General features: G+C 35.9%; 1 protein-coding gene across 6 annotated transcripts in view; it reads left to right on the forward strand.

Annotated features, from left to right (window-relative positions):
• HDAC8 (histone deacetylase 8) overlaps positions 1-19,548 on the forward strand; it is a 234,292-nt gene that overhangs the window by 91,024 nt on the left and 123,720 nt on the right. For 4 of the 6 annotated variants that reach the window (XM_041741095.1, XM_041741094.1, XM_041741096.1 and 1 more), the window contains exons 8-9: positions 9,331-9,503; positions 11,989-12,083. In XM_041741095.1, coding sequence (XP_041597029.1) covers positions 9,331-9,503; positions 11,989-12,083 — 268 coding nt within the window. Of the gene's footprint in view, positions 1-9,330; positions 9,504-9,590; positions 9,963-11,988; positions 12,084-14,550; positions 16,519-19,548 lie in introns of those variants that run through there. The other 2 variants (XM_041741097.1, XM_041741098.1) reach the window with 2 other exon arrangements.

Raw genomic sequence — 19,548 nt, forward strand, 5'->3', positions numbered from 1 at the left:
TACTGTTACAGTGGTTAGGGAAACTTTCCCAAAAGCAATCTAGAGTGATATTTTATTCATTTATTCACTTAATGATTATTTATTGAATGCCCACTATGTATAAGGTATTGATTCTACCTACAAGGAAGTTAATGGAAAATTTAACATTATAGATACATAAGGGAATATACATCTGTATTTATGATCAATTAGAGTTAAATAAAATAAAATGTAGAAAGTTATAAGAACCATAACAAATAAAATGCCATTGGTACTCAAAGGGTGAAAATGCTTCAGAAAAAGACTTAATTGAGGAGGTAACATTTGATCTGGCCTCTAAAGGGTAGCTAATTACTATATCTTTACAAAGTGTGAATATGCATATGTTTATGAAATCTGGGTCAAGTATTTTTTTAAAGATTTTATTTATTTATTCATGAGACACAGAGAGACAGGCAGAGGGAGAAGCAGGCTCCATGCAGGGAGCCTGACGTGGGACTCGATCCTGGGTCCCCAGGATCAGGCCCTGGGCTGAAGGCAGTGCTAAACCACTGAGCCACCCGAGCTACCCTGGGTCAAGTTTAAATGGAGATTATAGAGAAGGATGTTTTCTTTTCTTTTTTTTTTTTTTTTTTGAGAAGGATGTTTTCTACACAGAGGATGCAGAAAGATCAAAGTCAGGAGAGGCTGAGCTATGTACAAAGAACATTGGTTTAGTTTGGCTGTACTGTAAAGTGTATGAGAGGGACAAGTTGCAAAGAAGATTGGAAAAGTGGATGAGAATCATCATGCAAGAACTGGGATTCTTAACTATAAAAATTTGTACCGTATTCTTTTTATATCATATACTATACTCTGTGAGCATTTGGGGAGCTACTGAAGATTTTAGAGTGAGGAAATAATATGATCAGAGCTTCCTTAGCAAGATTAACACAAAAAATAATAATGCTGTGCCTGCGAGTGCTGTTATACAGAATAATGTGTATAAAGTGGCTAGCACAAGCTCCTGATGAGTAGCAGCTTGGTAAGTCATGGAAGCAGGTACACTGTAGTAGTTTAAAGCATTGACTCTGGTGCCTGCCTGCCTGGGTTCAAACCCCAACTCTGCCACTTAATAGCTAAATATCTTCTACAGATTTCTTAACTCTTTTGTGTTGATCTATAAAATAGAATTAATAATACCTAATAAATTGTTAAAAGAGTTAAATGAGCTAATACATATAAAGTACAAGGAACAATGCTACGTTTTGAATAAAGTACTCAATAAATGTTAGCTGCTATTATTATTAGTTTTTTACCCATGAAGGAGCTGGAAATTGACCTAGCCTTTAAAAAGTAGATATGAGGGCAGCCTCGTGGCTCAGTGGTTTAGTGCTGCCTTCAGCCCAGGGCCTGATCCTGTAGACCTTGGATCAAGTCCATGTCAGGCTCCCTGCATGGAGCCTGCTTCTCCCTCTGCCTGTGTCCCTGCCTCTCTCTGTGCCTCTCATGAATAAATAAATAAAATATTTTTTTAAAGTAGATATGATGTACTTGTATAGAAAGGTGACTTGTAGGCACAAGGAGGTTTATGACAAAAAGAATACTTTCTGGGCAAAGTGACTGAGGTGAACCATGGACAGTTTAGTTTGCCTACAGAATAATCCGAGTTAAGGGTTTAGTGGAAAATAAGATTAAAAGGTAGACTGGGGGATCCCTGGGTGGCGCAGCGGTTTGGTGCCTGCCTTTGGCCCAGGGCGTGATCCCGGAAACCTGGGATCGAATCCCACATCGGGCTTCCGGTGCATGGAGCCTGCTTCTCCCTCTGCCTGTGTCTCTGCCTCTCTCTCTCTCTCTGTGTGACTATCATGAATAAATAAATTTAAAAAAATAAAAAAATAAAAGGTAGACTGGAATCAGATCATGAAGGACTTTTAATTATAGGCTAAGAATTGTACGCATTACCTAAGGACAATATAGAGATATTGAGGGTTTTGAGTAAGGAAGTGACTTGATCAAAACAATCCCTAAGGAAAATTAATCTGATACTAGTGTGTGTGCATGATAGATTGAAGAAGTAAGAGACTTGTGTCAGGAAAATTAAATAGGAAGCTATTGCTTTGGGGCAGCCTGGGTGGCTCAGCAGTTTAGCACCACCTTTGGCCCAGGGCCTGATCCTGGGGAACCGGGATCGAGTCCCACGTCAGGCTCCCTGCATAGAGTCTGCTTCTCCCTCTGCCTGTGTCTCTGCCTCTCTCTCTCTCTCTGTATCTCTCAAAAATTAATTAATTAATTAAAATAAAATCTTTAAAAAAAGGAAGCTATTGCTGTAATCGACAAAGGAGGTCATAAGGACTAGTACTGCTGTGAGAATGGAGAGGAAGGAATAGGAGAGAGATTGGTGTAAGACTGGTAACTGAAGAGGAGCAGGGAAAGGGAGGAATCACAAAGAGCTTCAAAGTTTTGAACATGAGTGACTGAAAGGATAGCGTATCATCAACAGAGACAAGGAATAGAGATGGAGGTAAGATGACAGGTTCAACACAGTTAAAATGAAGGTGTAAATCACAGATGACATTGTAGAGATTGCCAAGCTGATCCTCCAAATTGGATTTCATCAAAATAAAAAACTTTTGTGCTTCAAAGGATGCTATCAAGAAAATGAAAGGCAGGGAGACAGAACATGAAAGACTCCTAACTCTGGGAAACGAACTAGGGGTGGTGGAAGGGGAGGTGGGCGGGGGGTGGGGGTGACTGGGTGACGGGCACTGAGGTGGGCACCTGACGGGATGAGCACTGGGTATTATTCTATATGTTGGCAAATTGTGTATTTAAAATATACAAATACTTACAACTCAATATTAAAAAGACAAATGGCCCAATTTAAAACTGAGCATAGTACTTGCATAGGCATTGCTCTAAAGAACATATACAATTACCAAAAGAACATGGAAAGATACTCATTAGTCAAAACTACCATGAGATACCACTTTACACCCAGCAGGATGGCTGAAATCAAACAAAACAGAAAATAACAAGTATTGATAAAGATGTGGAAGAATTGGAACCCTCATATACTATACATTGCTGATGTGAATGTAAACTGATGCTACCACTGTGGAAAATAATCTGACAGTTCCTATAAATGAGGCAAATTAAACAGTCCATGATTCACCTCAATCATCTTGCCCAGAAAGTATACTTTTTGCCATAAATTTTCTTGTACCTGCAAGTCACCTTTCTACACAAAGTTACCAAATGACCCAAAAATTCTACTCCTAGGTAATGTAACCAATAAAAAGGAAAACCTATCTACACAGAAGCTTATACACAAATGTCCATAGCAGCATTTTTCATATTAGCCAAAAAGTAAAAATAACCCAGATGTCCCTCAACTGATGAATGGATAAATAAAATTTAGTATATACAGAAAAGGGAATATTGTTTGGTCATAAGAAGGAATAATGTACTGATACACACACAAACACACACACATATATGCTACAACATGGATGAACTGTGAACATGTTATATTAAATGAAAGAAGCCAGTTACAAACCACATATTATATAATTCCACTTATATGAACAGTCAAAATCAGACAAATATATTTGCCTAGACAGAAAGTAGATTAGTGGTTGCCAGGGCCTGGGGATTGAAGAGTGGTATGAATGGGTAGTAACAGCTAATGGGTACAGAGTTTCTTTGGGGGATCATGAAAATGTTCTGAAAGTCATTGTGGTAATGATTGTTCAGCTCTGTGAATATACTAAAAGCTGTTGAAGTGTACACTTTAAATGGGGAATTGTATATTATGTGAATATCAATAAAGTTGCTTTTATAAAGATTTAAAAATATTTTTTAATGGAGCTGTAGCCACTGATGACCATCTGCAGATTTTTTAGTAGTATCAACTGACAGTTTCTTCTGAGAAATTAAAAAAGATAACAAAAAATTTTTGGATATCATAACCCAGAGGTCTCTCTCCCCTCAAGAGAGAAACTAAGAACAATAAGATCAGAAACTGGATTGCAAAGATGGATAGGTGGCCTTTAAGTGGGTAAATTTGGCAGTGCTAAGAAGGGGAGGAGGAGATAGGCAACTTAAACCTAAAGGAACAGAGTTAGTGGGAAGGCAAAGACTAAAGATAGAAGAAAGAGCTTAATGGTGATACATGGCCCTTAGAGCAATAGGAAAAAGAATCTAGTGCCTGGGTGGTGAAATCAGCCTCGAGGAAAAAGAGGAATGTGAGGCAAGACATTGTCAGATAAAGAAAAGAGGTAGAGGAAGGCATTTATTACACATAACTTCAACCAGCTCAGTCAAGTATGAGGCAGTCAACTTGACGGAGTTGGTTGAAGCCATGTGTCATGAATCAGCAGTTACCTCTGAAGAGGGAGTGGAGATGGAGAGAGATTTTTCACTTTTATTTGATAGACTTTATTTGTTTAATTTTTTAGCATCAAGAATGTATACTCATTATATTCATATTTTTTAAAACATTACATGGTATCATTCATTTGGGGAATATAAAAAATAATGAAAGGGATTATAGGGGAAAGGAGAGAAAATGAGTGGGAAATATCAGAAAGAGTGACAGAACATGAGAGGCACTTAACTCTGGGAAACAAACGAGGGGTAGTGGAAAGGGTGGTGGGCAGGGGGGTTGGGGTGACTGGGTGATGGGCACTGAGGGGGGCACTTGTCGGGATGATCATTGGGTGATATGCTATATGTTGGCAAATTGAACTCCAATAATAAAAAATAATAATTAAAAAAATTTGTCTCATGTCAATGTGAGGAATTTGAGATGTAAAGAAGATTGTTATTAACTAAAAAACCTTTATGGAATTTTTAAAAAATTGTGTGTGTGAGATAAAAAAAATTAGACTAGATGCTGCAATAAATGTAATTGTTTACCAACAAGAGGTAAAGCAAATGATTGTCAAGCTGCACAGAGGGAGTGGCACATATTAATCACTCAAAAAATGTTTATGGAATTTGTTGAAGTGGAGTTGTAAGCATAAACTGTGGAGGAAGCAATTGGTTTGACTTCTCAGCTTTCTCCAGCAGAATAGAGCAGAAAATTATGATAGAGTGATTTATCCAAGAACTTAAGGATTGACAAGGCAAAAATGACAAAGATGTGAGGAAATTAAGTATGCTAATAAGAGTTTTTGAAATGACTAATCATATTCTCCAAAATGAGTTGGGAAGCAAATGAGGACAAAAGATAGACTCGTGGACTTTGAAAATAGGAGAATGATAAGGTCACAGGAGTTAAAGTGAGAAAAAAGAACAAGTTCAGCAGGAAGATAGAAAATTGTACACAGAAAAAGCAGTTCATAGTCCAGGATGTTAGAAGTAGAGCATTTCCAAGCACTTCCTAATCAGGCCCCAAAGCATGTCTATTTGTATATATAACTAAAGTGGAGTGCAGGTGGATATCATTGTTCAAAAGGTAAGAAACTGTGATTTCAGAGAATTAGAAGGGTCACAGAGGGAAGAGGCAGGTCTCTTGTTCAATACAGTAAACCCATTGCCCAACATAGTACCTGGTATACAGTAGTGCCTGGTTAAAATTTTTTTGAATGAATGGATGGATATTATAGCACTTATCATAGTTATTTGTTTTCATCTTCTTTCCCTGCTGGACAAGATGCTCCCTGGGTCTTACCTATTTCTCTATCTCTAGTGCCCAGCATAGGTAAGAATAGATGCTTGAATCAAGATCTGAGTAAACAAATGAATAGTGAACTGCAAAAAATAATGACAAGGAAAGGGAGAGACAAAAAAATTTATGGACCATGTGCTAAAGTCCTCAAGGGAGGTGAAAGAGTACCTTGGTAGGTATTTAGATAGGACTTTTGATAGTGTTTGAGTATATAAGCAAATGACATGGACTCAAAAGAGGAGAAGTTGATGAGAGGAAAGAATACTGGATTTGGAAGTAGTAATAGGAAAAGGAATATTTCCATTTCTCTTTCTCCATCCTACAAATTCTGGAGGAATTGGCACAGTGTGTTTTCTACTCTGACCAACCCCCACCCCCACCCAATCTGTCACCTCACCCTCTCATTTTTTCCCCCAAATTTGTCTTACCTTGCTTCCTGTTGCTCTTGTGCTTAGAAGCTTTGATATCCTTTTTGTCAACCCCTCTGCCTCCAGACTTTCTCTCTTTGGACTTCCATGCAACAGCAAAAATCAAAGTTCCTAAGCATCATTTTTCAGCAACATCAGTACCTATACTTCTCCAGTGACTCCTATTTGACTATCAAACCAAATGAAGACTTTCAGTCTTTAAGAGTGTACACCGTGTAGCTCTCAATTCATAAGCTGTCCTCACTTGCAAAAGCCCCCTGATAACCTTCAGCCTATTCAATGCTTTAGCCAGAGTATCTTTTCAAAATGTAAATGTGATCATTCCCCCAAGACACATACATTCATGTAAACACACAGACGCACACAATGTTTGAAATGTTACACACTCTTGAAGTAAAAATCTCCACTCATTAGCCTGCCTGGCATATCTGGCCCTTTGTGCCCCAACCCACATTTATTCACTGGCCTGACTCCCACCACTGCCTGTTTCAAGCCACCGTGTTTTTGTGTGTGCAATTTCTTCTCTGAACCTAGTCTCCTACCAATAACCCTCACAACCATTCCTGCTGCCAACTCCAGGATCTTCACCTCATATGCCTGTAAACTTCTCCTAATCTTTCTTTTTCACTTTTTATTTTGAGGTAATTATAGATTAAAAGGGGGTTGCAAAGAAATGTACAGGAAAGTCCTATGCACCCATCCTCCAGCTTCCTCCAATGTTGACATCCTGCACAATTATAATTCAACATCAAAATCAAGTTGGCATAGGTACAATTCATAGAGCTTATTAAGTTTTCACCAACTATATATGCACTTGTGTGTGGGAGGATGGGGGGGGCTGTATGAGATTTTTATCACACAAATAGATTGCATTATGACAACCACCACCAAAATCAAAACTGTACCATCACCACAAGGCTATCTTCATATACTATTTTATAGCCACACCCATCCCTAATTACTGGAAATCTCCAATATGTTCTCCGTCCTTCAAATTGTTATTTAACAAATGGTATATAATGGAATCATGCAGTATAGATTTTGGATTATCCTTATTCACCCAGCATAATTCTCTTGAGAGCCATCCAAGTTTTGTTCTTTTTTTAATTTATCAATAGTTTGTTTCTTTTTATTGATAAACACTACTCCAGAGGTATGGATGTACCACAGTTTGCTTAACCATTCACTTACTGAGGTATATCTGAGTGGTTTCCAGTTTGGATTGTTACAAATAAAACTGCTATGAATATTTGTATACAAATTCCTCTGTGAAAGTAAGTCTTAATTTCTCTGGTATAAATGCCCAAGAAGGCAATTGGTGGGTCATATGGTAAGTCTATTTTTAATTTTGATGGTAACTGCCAGACTGTTTTCTAAACTGGCTACATTCCCACCCAGAAGCTATGTGTGGTGTAATTTCTCCACATCCTCACTAGCAATTGATGTTATCAGTATTTTTTCATTTTAGCCATTTTAATAGGTGGTTCCTTATAGTTCTTCTTATCTTGTAAGACCCAAGTCAAAAGTTACCTTTGTAGAGCCTTTCCTAACATCTTCTAGAGAAGTCCATTACTCCCTTCTCTGTGCCATCTCTGATACTTCATTTATCATTGTATTTTAATTACTGATTAACACAGTATGAGTCTTCCCCTCTGTTCTGAGCCACAGGAAGATTAAGAGCTGTGTCATATTCCTCTTTGTTCCTGCAACGTTTGGTACAGGTACATGCTGGACACAGAGAGGCCACTCAGTAAATATGTGCAAAATGAAAGAAAGAATGAATGAAGAAATATTAGTTTTTCCTGCCTCCCCCTTCTTCCTGTTAAGTAAAAACCTTTTTAGAACAGATATCATGCCTTCCTCTGTGTCTCCTGATAGCAGCTAATAGGGTGCTATATATAGATGCTCAATAAATGTTAGCTAACTATTCAGGTGGCTCATCTTCTCTCTGCACCAGGAGATAAGCACATGAGAGAAAGAATAGGCTTGAGTATTTCTCTATTAAGAATCATATGTCAAAAAAAAAAAAAAAAAAAGAATCATATGTCATAAGCTTTATAATATTCTTATAATCTCCACAATCACTTAATATTTGCATAGATGAGAAATCAAAACAAAACAGTTTTGAGTCAAAGAATGCCTCTGCAGCTGAGCACTTTTCAATAGTTTCAATACCCTGGCTACATATGAATTTGGGAGAATGATATTTTATATCCCTGAATTCTTTTTGCAGTTTTAGAAGGATCTGGAATTTTCTGTTTTTGCTGCACTGGTATAATTCGACATGTTGATTATGAAGGGGTCATTAACCCCAACATTTTTATCACTTTCTGACTCTGTATTTTCTCAGCTCTGAAGTATGTTAATTTGCACTTGTTTATAAGTCTCTGTAAGAGTAACTCAGACCCATGAGGACTGGTATATGTTTCGTCTGGAAACTAGATTGTAAGCCCCTTGAGAGCAAGGACCTTAAGAATGTATTCTGGACAGTGTCAGTGTTCAATTAATGATAATACTAGAAGCCTGATTAAGGTCATCTGTCCCATTGACAACTTCCTTTTCATCTATGTCAGGAAAAAAGCTATTAGACTGATTTAAAAGCACTGTATGATTCTACCCAAAATTATTCACCTTATTTCTCACTACAACTTATTTTTTAGGGTACTTTCAGATTTACAATTTTGGATCAGTTGTTATCATTTTCTACCCTATAATATTCTGGTTACATATGATTTAGGGAGGGCTACATTTCATAACCCAGAAGTTCTTTAGCATAATAGAAAGTAAGCTGATAACATCTATCCTTTCAAAGCATGTTAATTCTTTTCAGCAATTTTCATTGACAACAAGATAATAAATTCAAAGTATGTTGACAATCTTAAATTATCAGAAATTTTCAGTGTATATGTCTTACTTTCCCAAATTGTAAAATGGACACTATGTACATTGTACACTATGTCCTATGGTTGCTGAAGTTAAGTTAATATGAATATTTAAAGGAAGTTTGAGTTCCAAAACGTAAGGATAAATTTGGTCCTTGGTAAGGTGAAGGTGGGGGAAATTTTTCTTGTTAATCAATTTTTTGAGGTATAATTTACATACAGTCTGATTCACCCTTTTTAGATGGAAAGTTTGATGAGTTTAATAGGTTGGGTCTTTTTTTTCCTTCACTATTTGCTAACTCTACCTTCAATTGCCCCACCGCCACCACCCCTAGACCAAACTGACCTATCTTTATCTGACATTTTATATCCTTTTTCTTTTCTACAGTGTACTAAAGGAAGTATACATAGCCTTTAATCCCAAAGCAGTGGTTTTACAGCTGGGAGCTGATACAATTGCTGGGGATCCCATGTGCTCCTTTAACATGACTCCAGTGGGAATTGGCAAATGTCTTAAGTACATCCTTCAGTGGCAGTTGGCAACACTCATTTTGGGAGGAGGTGAGTACAAAGGAAGGTCATTAGGAGAATATGCTGACCTTCTTCCACATTTTGTCCATTGACACTGAGAAAACTTGGCTTTCTTAGATTGGATAATATCAACCTACATGTGATCCAGAAGCCTAAGTCAAAGAATTCTGCCCACTTCACAATTCAGCATAAGGAAGTACTGTGACACACTTCTCCTCAGCTTGGCATGTGCATTGACTCCTTGGTACTCTGAAGTCTAAGTTTTACTTCCTGAAATGAGGGCTCTTTGGTTAAAGGTGCCATCAGATCATATTAAGAATAGCGGATATTAACCCCAGTGGACTTTAATCCATCTTCTCTCAGTATAGTTTTTGACTCTCAGTTCTAATAATCATCCTTTGGAAACATACTACTAAAACTCTAAGTCTACTCATATATAAGTAAGCACATGAATTAATTAAATATCTAAGCTGAATTTAAGAATGACTTCTCTTTCCCCCACCCCCTACCCCCCCCCCAAAAAAAACCATGGATTTGTTACAATAAAGCAAAATTGAGAGATCTAAAGTCTCTTGGGCATCCTTGCCTTCAATGTATACTGATGTTTTGTATTACTTAATCAACATAAAGCTGGGTCTATTCAATAGATGCATTTACACGTTTGTGAAAGGTACTCTTTACTCTTTATTACCTTTGAAGATTCTTTGCTAAGAATCTTCTATCTGGAACAATTTTTATTTCATTGGATGAATGGATTGGTGTGGGTGTGTTAAAATAACACAGTCAAGCAGATTGAGTTTAAAATGCACGTATTATGGAACAGCTAATAGTTTGTTTTGTCAACCCACTGTAAAAACCAAATTAGAGGAGGTTGTGGGAAGGCTTTATGAAAATGAGTAGCATTCAACACAAACACATGAGCCTGGTCTTTAGCAGCCTCAAATCCTAGAGGGATCAAAATTACAGGTGCTTACAAGAGACAACCTCTTATGAAAAGCAGGCAAGACATCTATTAACTTCAACTCAGGGAAAAGATAAATTCGATAAGTATTGTATGACATATTACTTTCCTTTGACAGCATAAAGGATGCTGGTTATGATTCAGGTACAGGTAGGGGGAAGAAAAAAGCCTTTCCACAACATACATCTGTGCAAATTCAACTTTTATTTGTGGCTATAGCCTTTACTTAGCATTTTCAACGTTTCTTTGCTTTCTCAGTCCAAAATTTTGGCTTTTGTATATATAACTCTTCTTATGCAATATGTGTATTCCTGAAAATTCCTGTGTATAAATGGAATTTTTGCATATCAAATCATTGTATATATACCACAGAGAGCTTACTACTTAAAATCTATAGTGAATCTTTTTGTAATCAGATAATCATACCAACTAAGTTGATTTTCTGAATTCAGATTTTTTACATCAGGATTGTTGAAAGTAATAAGTGTTCTATTTCTCTTAAATTCTCAATCCCCAGTAATACATAGACAACTAGTGGAGATGGCCATGTCCCCAGGCTTCACTGGACCCCATTAAGGCCTAAAAGACATTCCAAATCCCCAGTATCCCTGACCTTACAAGGAGTAAGGCTTTCAAGGCTTAAGAGAAAGATGACCAATTTATGAATGTTATCCTAGTGCAATTATTAATAGTGTCCCCTTTCACTGTTAAAAGTGTACCATTTGGACAATAAATTATATGGTTACCCTACCTAAAATAGACTAGCTTCTATTTCTCTCAGGCTACACCGAGATTAGGAAATCATTCCATTTCATCCTTACACTCTTGGAGTTTAGCTAACGGCCAATATTCTAATGCTTGCATGGCAGAACACATCTATTCAGTGCAAAAATATGCTGATTATTAGCCAGTATAATAAAGCTGCTGGGTGACTGTAACAGAATCTGATGAGATGGGTCAGAGCATCAATCAATAGTCCTTTCCTCATCTCATTCTCTTTGATCTCTGCCACTAGGCCTGTGTTTTGTGGAGAAAAGGAATGCTAATATTGAAAGAAGGAAGTCTATTTCTGTCAGCATTTTCCATTTCTCTTTCCTGGATATTTCTGGGACTGTATCGGCCAATGGCTTTAACATACAAATCACAGCCAGCAGCCATTTTATAAAATTGTTGCAAAATTCATCACAGAAACCTTCACATTGGGTCGGTTGCTTCAAGAGATCTGGGTTCCAGGGATCTCAGTCTTACTGATGACTTGATGAAATTGAGGAGCTTGGAATCCTTGGATGCATATTTGTTAGAGATGAGGGCCTCTTTAATCTTTGCCGGCCTTAGAATTCCCAGTTCCACACTGTGCATGCTCTAACTCATTAAAGTCCACCTACCAAGTGGTTCAAAAACATCATAAAAGGATGTTTAGGTGAAATTCTGCAAGTTGGAGTCATCTTTTTAGCCCTTTTATTAAAACATTTTTCTCTCCTTCCTTACCCTCCTTCCCTCTCCTGCTGTTTTGTGACTGTTCTTTCCTAACTTCACAATTCTTGATGGAGACAGGAGGCTATAACCTTGCCAACACAGCTCGATGCTGGACATACTTGACCGGGGTCATCCTAGGGAAAACACTATCCTCTGAGATCCCAGATCATGAGGTAAGTAAGGCTCTGACAAGTCCTCTCTTCTTTAAGGGGAAGAGCTGAGTCATTCCACCTAATCAAAATCACGTCTTCACCACTCAATACCGTTTTGTTGAGAGACACTCCAATAACAATAACACACTGTCTTGGCAGAATAGTGGACTCTTGTTCCAAAATATCCAAGACCTTCTGCCTTTTTTTTTATAAGAGATCTCAAAGGCCAACCAACTTTAATTTCTCAATTAATTACAGAGACTGTGGGAAGGGGTCACCTGTTCACACAAAGAACTCTTTGGAATATGTGCATATTTTCATCCTGTAGTCTCAAAACAGAAGGAGCAATTTTTAAAATGTATGAGCTAGGTATGTCTATCTATAAAAAGTCCCATAGGTGGTATGTCACACCTGTGTTCTTTGGGGTTAGTCCTGGTCTTTCGGTTTTCTTCGACTAATGTAAAATTTAAGAAACACATAATTACCACAAGAACATGTCTGGTGTTTTTCCAGCAATTAGTAGCACACAAAGGCTAGAGGAAGACCATCTAAAACGTGAAACTTCATTTGAAGTTTTGCCATTTTCTCTAGTCCTATGAGATAGGCTTTACACTTTCTGAAACAAACATGTCTATTTCAGCTTTCTCAAAACAGGTTAACAGAAAGCTGTCTGAGCCCCGTGAGTGGGCTGATTATCCCTTATCTGAAGGCATACCCCTTCTCTTCCCACCCACCCCCACACCTGGCAGGAAGCATGTTATCACAAATCAAGATGTGTAGTTGTAGGCCTTGGATTGTGTGACTTATAATAAAACCAATGTGTGAACCAGTACCTGCAGCCCCACTTTTCTCAAGCCATTCCCAGGAGTAGAGATGATACTTTGATTATGTTTTGATTCCTGCCAGATGCAGGATCTGTGCACTTGGGAGCATTATTCTTTTTAAAGTTACTAATATTTTTTAAAAATCAGAAACAACTTACATTAATTCCCTTCTAATTTTCCTCTAACCACAAATGAGGTATAATATGTATCTCTGAAAAACCACTCAATGTGTCTAGAATACAAATATAAGACATGCTATAATTTGAGACAATTTGCTGGTGTCAGGGTTAATAGAAGTCACTTTTCTTGACTTAACCTTTGTTCAGTATTTGGAACCTTTATGAGATATAAAGATAAGCAAACAAATTACATTTGTGAACGAATGTAATTGCTGTTATTGCTGTGGGACTATCTCCGATTGCATTGTAATTTAAAGCATTGAGACTTTAAAAACTGATCAAATTATGTCAAAAAGGAGTTTTAAACTATAGGAGCTTGAATTGAGAATGAATGTTCTATTCCTAGGAAACAATGCAAATCCACAGATTCATCTGTCTTAAAAGGTTGATAAAATTTTAATAAAGATGAATACTGCCTCTGGTACCCAGAGAAGCTATGTGCCTGAGTAGATGTAGGTTTGGCCTTATAGATAGACATGTCCTGTCTTTATGTTGACATATTCTGCCAGATTAAATAATACACAATTTTTGCCAATTGCCTAGCACAGTTTGTGGCACATAATAGGCACTTTTGAAATGTAAGTTTTCTCCTTCCCCTTTGCATGTTTCCAACAACTCCTTATACCCAGACATTTATGACTTTGTCATTCATAAATGTGTCAAAACCCTTTTTGAATCCCTTCTGTCATATCCTTCTGGTATAAGAGATGTGAGTCATCCAAGAAGGAACAAAGAAGAAAATTGAAATGACAGTCTTCCATGTACAACAAGATAACATTTTAATGAAAATTGCCAAAAATAGACTGCACAGTGTGAAGACATATATAAGTTTTGTTCCACAATACACAGTTGCACACAAATATCCTTGTGGTTCTCTATAATCAGATCAACAAATGGTAGATCAAAAAATATTTACAGAGCACCCTTTGTGTGCCAGGCACTAAGCTAAGTGACTTGGAAGATGCAAAGACATGAATACCTTATCTCATTCCCTACCTCAAGAATCCTGGGAGGGAGACTGGTGTAAGTTCTAGGGAGATAAGTAGATACACAAATAATTATATTATAGAGGAAAGTAAGAACCACGAAATGATAGGAAAAATGACTGTGGAGATGTGCATTAAATGTGAAAGGGATACAAAGAAGTGTACAAAATACCCTGCCCTCCAGGAGCTGAAAAGATAATTGAGAAATCTAATCAGTGAAAAGGTCAAGATACTGCAGCAGTCAGCTGCAGTCTGGCTGACCCCTCACTGTCTTCACTTTCAGTCTTGGGCTTATGTTCTTCTGTGTCCTAGGATAATAATCTTCCTCCTCCAAATGCTCTTTCCTCATCTGTCTATTGCCTTCCTAGGTGCAGTTTCTAGCCATGTGCATTTAAAAATCCCTTACCTAATATACCAAGGCCCTTTGACCTCTTTCTTCACATTCATTTATTCCTTCATTCATTTAACAAATATTCATTGGGTCCCTACTACTTACCAGGCTTGAATTCAGAGATACAAAGACTAACAAGTAAACCCAGTGCCCACAAAAATTTCACCATCTAATAACGGCAACAGAACAATGTGCTCAAATCCAGGACAGTTGGGGAGAATAGAAGAAATATTTCACCAAGACTTTGAACCGAATCTTGGAGGTTGATTGGGAGTTTGCCAGGTGAAGAAGAGCGAAAGACATTCTAGGCAAAGGGAACAAGGATTGAAAAGGACCTGGTGCCTCACAGAACCAATGAGAAGTTTGATATAGTAGTAGAACATACAGTTTATAAGGGAAAGTGGGAAGGACTAAGGCCTAAGTGAAAATTGGAGCCAGATTATGAAGAGACTTGAACGCTGCACTACAGAGTTTATTTATACTTTTTTTTCTGTGAAAACAGAGGAGCTTTAGTTTTTAGAAAGCTAATTCAGTAGCACATGGAAGATAGATTGCAAAAGGGAGAGATTTGAGAAAGGCAAACCTATTAAGAAGTTCAAGTACACTCATATAACATAGTCTATATCATTCATTTGGTAATCTGTGTTCTGGGTGTCTGTATTCCCCCTCAGTGCTTAACACAATGTTAGCTACCTACCTTGGTGGTGTTCATTCATTGAATGAACAGCTGAATAAATGAGTGTTTGAATGATAAGCATCTCAACATTCACATTGGAAAACTTCTCTTTTTAAGACAGAAGAATCAGAAACCTTTTACTGGAAAGGCTTCTAGTAGCAACTACCAATCCTTTGCAAGAAGTACCAGGTATCCCAGCTATAGGAAACATACATGTCCATGGGAAAACACTAGATTGGCAATTAAGGGAAGGGAGTTGAGAAGACAAGCCCAGCACAAATAATACAAGTCATTAGCGGTGAGATTTCAATCATAGTGCTCATGAGCTATACAACCAGTGATGTCATAAAGCCAGTGATCAGGGAGATACTCCCAGCTCAGGAATTGGGGGACCAAGTTTGCCAGCCAGGCATGGAATAAGGAAGGAATCATAACTAGAAGAAGATTTGGGCCCAGCTTGGAAAGCTGAGAGGAAGGAAACCTGCCCATATGCCTGGCTCAAGTATGTCTACCATAGAAAAATCCCAAAGGTGGCATGAGTTCCTATAAAAAGAAGAGTACATGGCTAATTTAGCAAATCACGCACTTTGTATAATAAAGCTTATGGACTATCATATATAAGAATGTTCTGTAATCCAGTATTACTAGTTGGACCCTATGGTCCAGGATAGAGTATGGCAGTTATGTTATGTAATGTATTCATATATACACATGTGTATATGTATTACAGATATATCAGGTATATGTATATATCTGAATCAAGTTTATTAACAAAATTTAATGAATGAAAAATATTTACTTAACCAGACCATTTTTGATGGACTGGTTGTATAAACTTAGCTTGACTCATGAGGGAATATATGTAGCCATTGAAAAGAATCAAGTACATTTATATACAAGTATATTACTGATGTAAAACAGTCTTGCAGTGCATCTGTAGATTGCACTGAATCTATAGATTGATTTGGGGAGGAATAACATCAACAATATTTCATCTTTCAATCCATGAATTTGCTATATCTCTCCATTTTCTTAAGTATTTAATTTCAAATTTTCATTTATACTTTGCGGGAACAAGTCTTGCACAAATTTTGTTATATTTATCCCTAAGTATTTCATGATTTTAATGTTATTAAAATGATATTTTAAAATTTCAATTTCTAATTGTTTGTTGCTAGAATCTAGAAACCCGATTAATTTTATATTGATCTTGAATAAAGTATCATTGCTAAACTCATTAGTTATAGTAGCTTTTTGTAGATTCGTTAGCATGTTTCATGTATACAAACATGTCATCTGTGAATAAAGAAAGTTTTACTTATTCCTTTACAATCTTCATGACTTTTATTTCTTTTTCTTGCCTTATTATGCTGGTTGGAACCTTCAATGTGATGTTAAATAGAAGTGGTTAGAGCAAACATCCTTGTCTTGTTCCTGATCATAATGGGAAGCACTTAATCTTTTATGATGAAGTGTGATGTTAGCTGTAGGTTTTTTCATAAATGTTCTTTGTTGGGTTGAGGAAGTTCCCTTCTATTCCTAATTTACTGAGAGGTTTTCTCACAAATGAGTGTTAAATTTTGTCAAATGCTTCTTCCTCATCTATTGAAATGATCATATGGTGTCCTCTTATTCTGTTAATACAGTAAATTGCATTAATTGTTGCTTTTTTAAATGTTAAACCTTGCATTACTGGAATTAGTATCTTACTTAAGTGTTTGATAGAATTCACTAGTGAAAACATTTGAGCCTGGAGTTTTCTTTGTGGGAAGGTTTTTGATTATGAATTCTAGTTCTTTAATAGTTATATAACTATTCAGGTTTTCTATTTCTTCTTGCTTCCATGTTGATAATTTGTCTTTGAAGGAATTTGCCCATTCACTTAAAATATCCTTTTATTATCGTTTTGGTGTCTCTGTAGAAGTTATAGTGATATTCTCTTTCATTCCTAATATTGCTAATTTCTTTCTGTTTTTCCTGATCGTTTTAGCTTGTGATTTTATCAGTTTTATTGAATTGTATTTTTTTCAAAGAACCAGCTTTTAGTTTCATTGACTTTTTTCTTTTCTATTTTATTATTTCTGCTCATATCTTTGTTATTTCCATCCTTCTACTTACTTTGTATTGACTTAGTTTTTTTCTAGTCTATCATAGAAACATAGTTTATTGGTTTTAAACCTTTCTTCTTTTCTAATACAAGATTTTATACTATAAATTTTCATCTAAGCACTGCTTTACCTGCATCCCACAAATTTTGATGTTTCCAATTTTCTTCTGTAATTGATGGAGTTATTTAGAAGCATGAGTTTTTAAAAATTAATTTCCAAATATTTCAGGACTTTCCAGATGTCTTTCTATTTACACTCATTTTAATTCTGTTGTGCTCAGAGAACATACTTTGCATGATTTCAGTCATTTCATATTTATTAGAATTTGTTTTACAGCCCAGTATATGATCTATCCTGGTGAATGTTTCATGTGCAATTTGCAAAGAATGTGTATTTTCCTGCTATTGAACAGCATTTTTTATCATTATCAATTAAGTCAGATTAGTAGAAACTGTAGTTTATATCTTCTATATCCCTATGTATTTTGTCTGCTTATTCTGTCAATTACCAAGAAGGTTGAAATCTCCAGCCATATTTGGGATTTGGCTATTTTTCCTTTCACTTATGTTGATTTGGGCTTCGTGTATGTTTGAAGCATTTTTATTAGCCATATATACATTTAGGGTTGTTATATTTTCTTGATGAATTGACCTCTTTATTATTATGAAATCTTGTTCTTTTATCTCTGGTAATATTCCTTGTTCTGAAGTGTACTTTGTCTGATTTCAATATTGTCACATCTGTGACAATTTGATTATTATTTGAGGGGTGTGATTATTATTATTATTTGTGTGATTATCTTTATCTGTTCATTTACTTTTAACCTATTTGTGTTTGCATATTTAAATTGAATTTCTTGTAGACCACATATAGTTGGGCCGTGATTTCTTATCCAATCTGGTCTGACAATCTCTGTCTTTGGGTTAGAGTGCCTACACCACTTATGTTTACATAAATTATTTATATGTTTAGGTTTGAGTCCATTTTCCTATTTGTCCCATCTATTCCTTGTTTCTATTTTCCTGTCTTTTTTAAATTAAATGAATATTTTTAAGGTTCCATTTGTCTCTTTTATTTGCTTATTATCTGTAACTGTTTTGATTTTTTGTGGTTGCTCTGAGGATTACAGTATGCATTTCTAACTTATATTACACCTTCAAATAGTATTACAGTATTTCATGTACAATATAGCACCCTTATTGCAGTGTTCTTCCATTTCCCTTTTCCTTCCCCTGTGCTATGGTAGTCCTATATTTTACTTTTGCCTATGTTATAAACCCCATGATACATTGTTATTGTCTTGCTTTAAACAGTCAATATATTTCTAAAATTTTAAAACATTTATTAGTGTACTTAAAATAAGATAATAAACCCAGTACACATTAGCACAGACAACATGTTGTGATTTTTAAAAAATAACTATTTTCCAAGACAAAAAAATGTCATGAGAAGACTCTCATTGCTATACATTTTTGCATATCTCTATAATGTCTGGCTTAATAAATGGCAACTTACTTCTCATACCAGTTTCCACAATTTATTATGATGTTTTTGTTAAAGTATAAGAAGAAAAAATAAATAAATAAAAAATAAAGTATATGAAAAAATTCAGCTTTACATGGATATGTAATTGGAAAAGGGAGGAGTATTTTAATAACTGTTACAGATAATTATGGATGTTCTTCTTTGATACTACACAAAAACTCTACAAATGGTTAGTGTCTTAAAGGTTAATATATGGAATCTGAAACTTATCAGTGAAATTTTTATATACTGTTATATTAAAATTCATTGGTTATCTTGTACTTTGAATAGATATTTGACTCATCTTGTACATATTGATTATTTGGAAAATATTGGTTCACTAAGTTATATAAATATTACAAATGCTAAAACATTTTTTGCACTATTAAAAATCACATTGATATCAGCACTAATTTCATTGGAACAAGGCTTAAGTTTGGGAAAGCTGTCAAGCTTATAATGACAGAATAAAGTTTTCCAGTATATTAATTTTGACTCAAAAAGGTAAATATCATTATTGGCAACAAATTATGTCAGTTGTTTACCCTAAAGGCTCACTTCATTTTCTAGAAGTATCTGTCAAATACTCACGTATTTAATCATGGTTTTTCCATCAGTTGTTCTTTCAAGCAAAAATGGTGTTCATGAAAAGTGGCTAGTTAAGACACAACTTAATTACAGACGTGGGGTTTTTTTCAACACAACCACCATAATGTAGTTTATAACAGAAGCAATTTTTCATAACTCCTATTTTGTCACATAGAATATTAAACCCAAGATCAAGATTTAATAACTTTT

This window comes from Vulpes lagopus, chromosome X (genome assembly GCF_018345385.1).
Source record: "Vulpes lagopus strain Blue_001 chromosome X, ASM1834538v1, whole genome shotgun sequence".
Taxonomy (NCBI): domain Eukaryota; kingdom Metazoa; phylum Chordata; class Mammalia; order Carnivora; family Canidae; genus Vulpes; species Vulpes lagopus.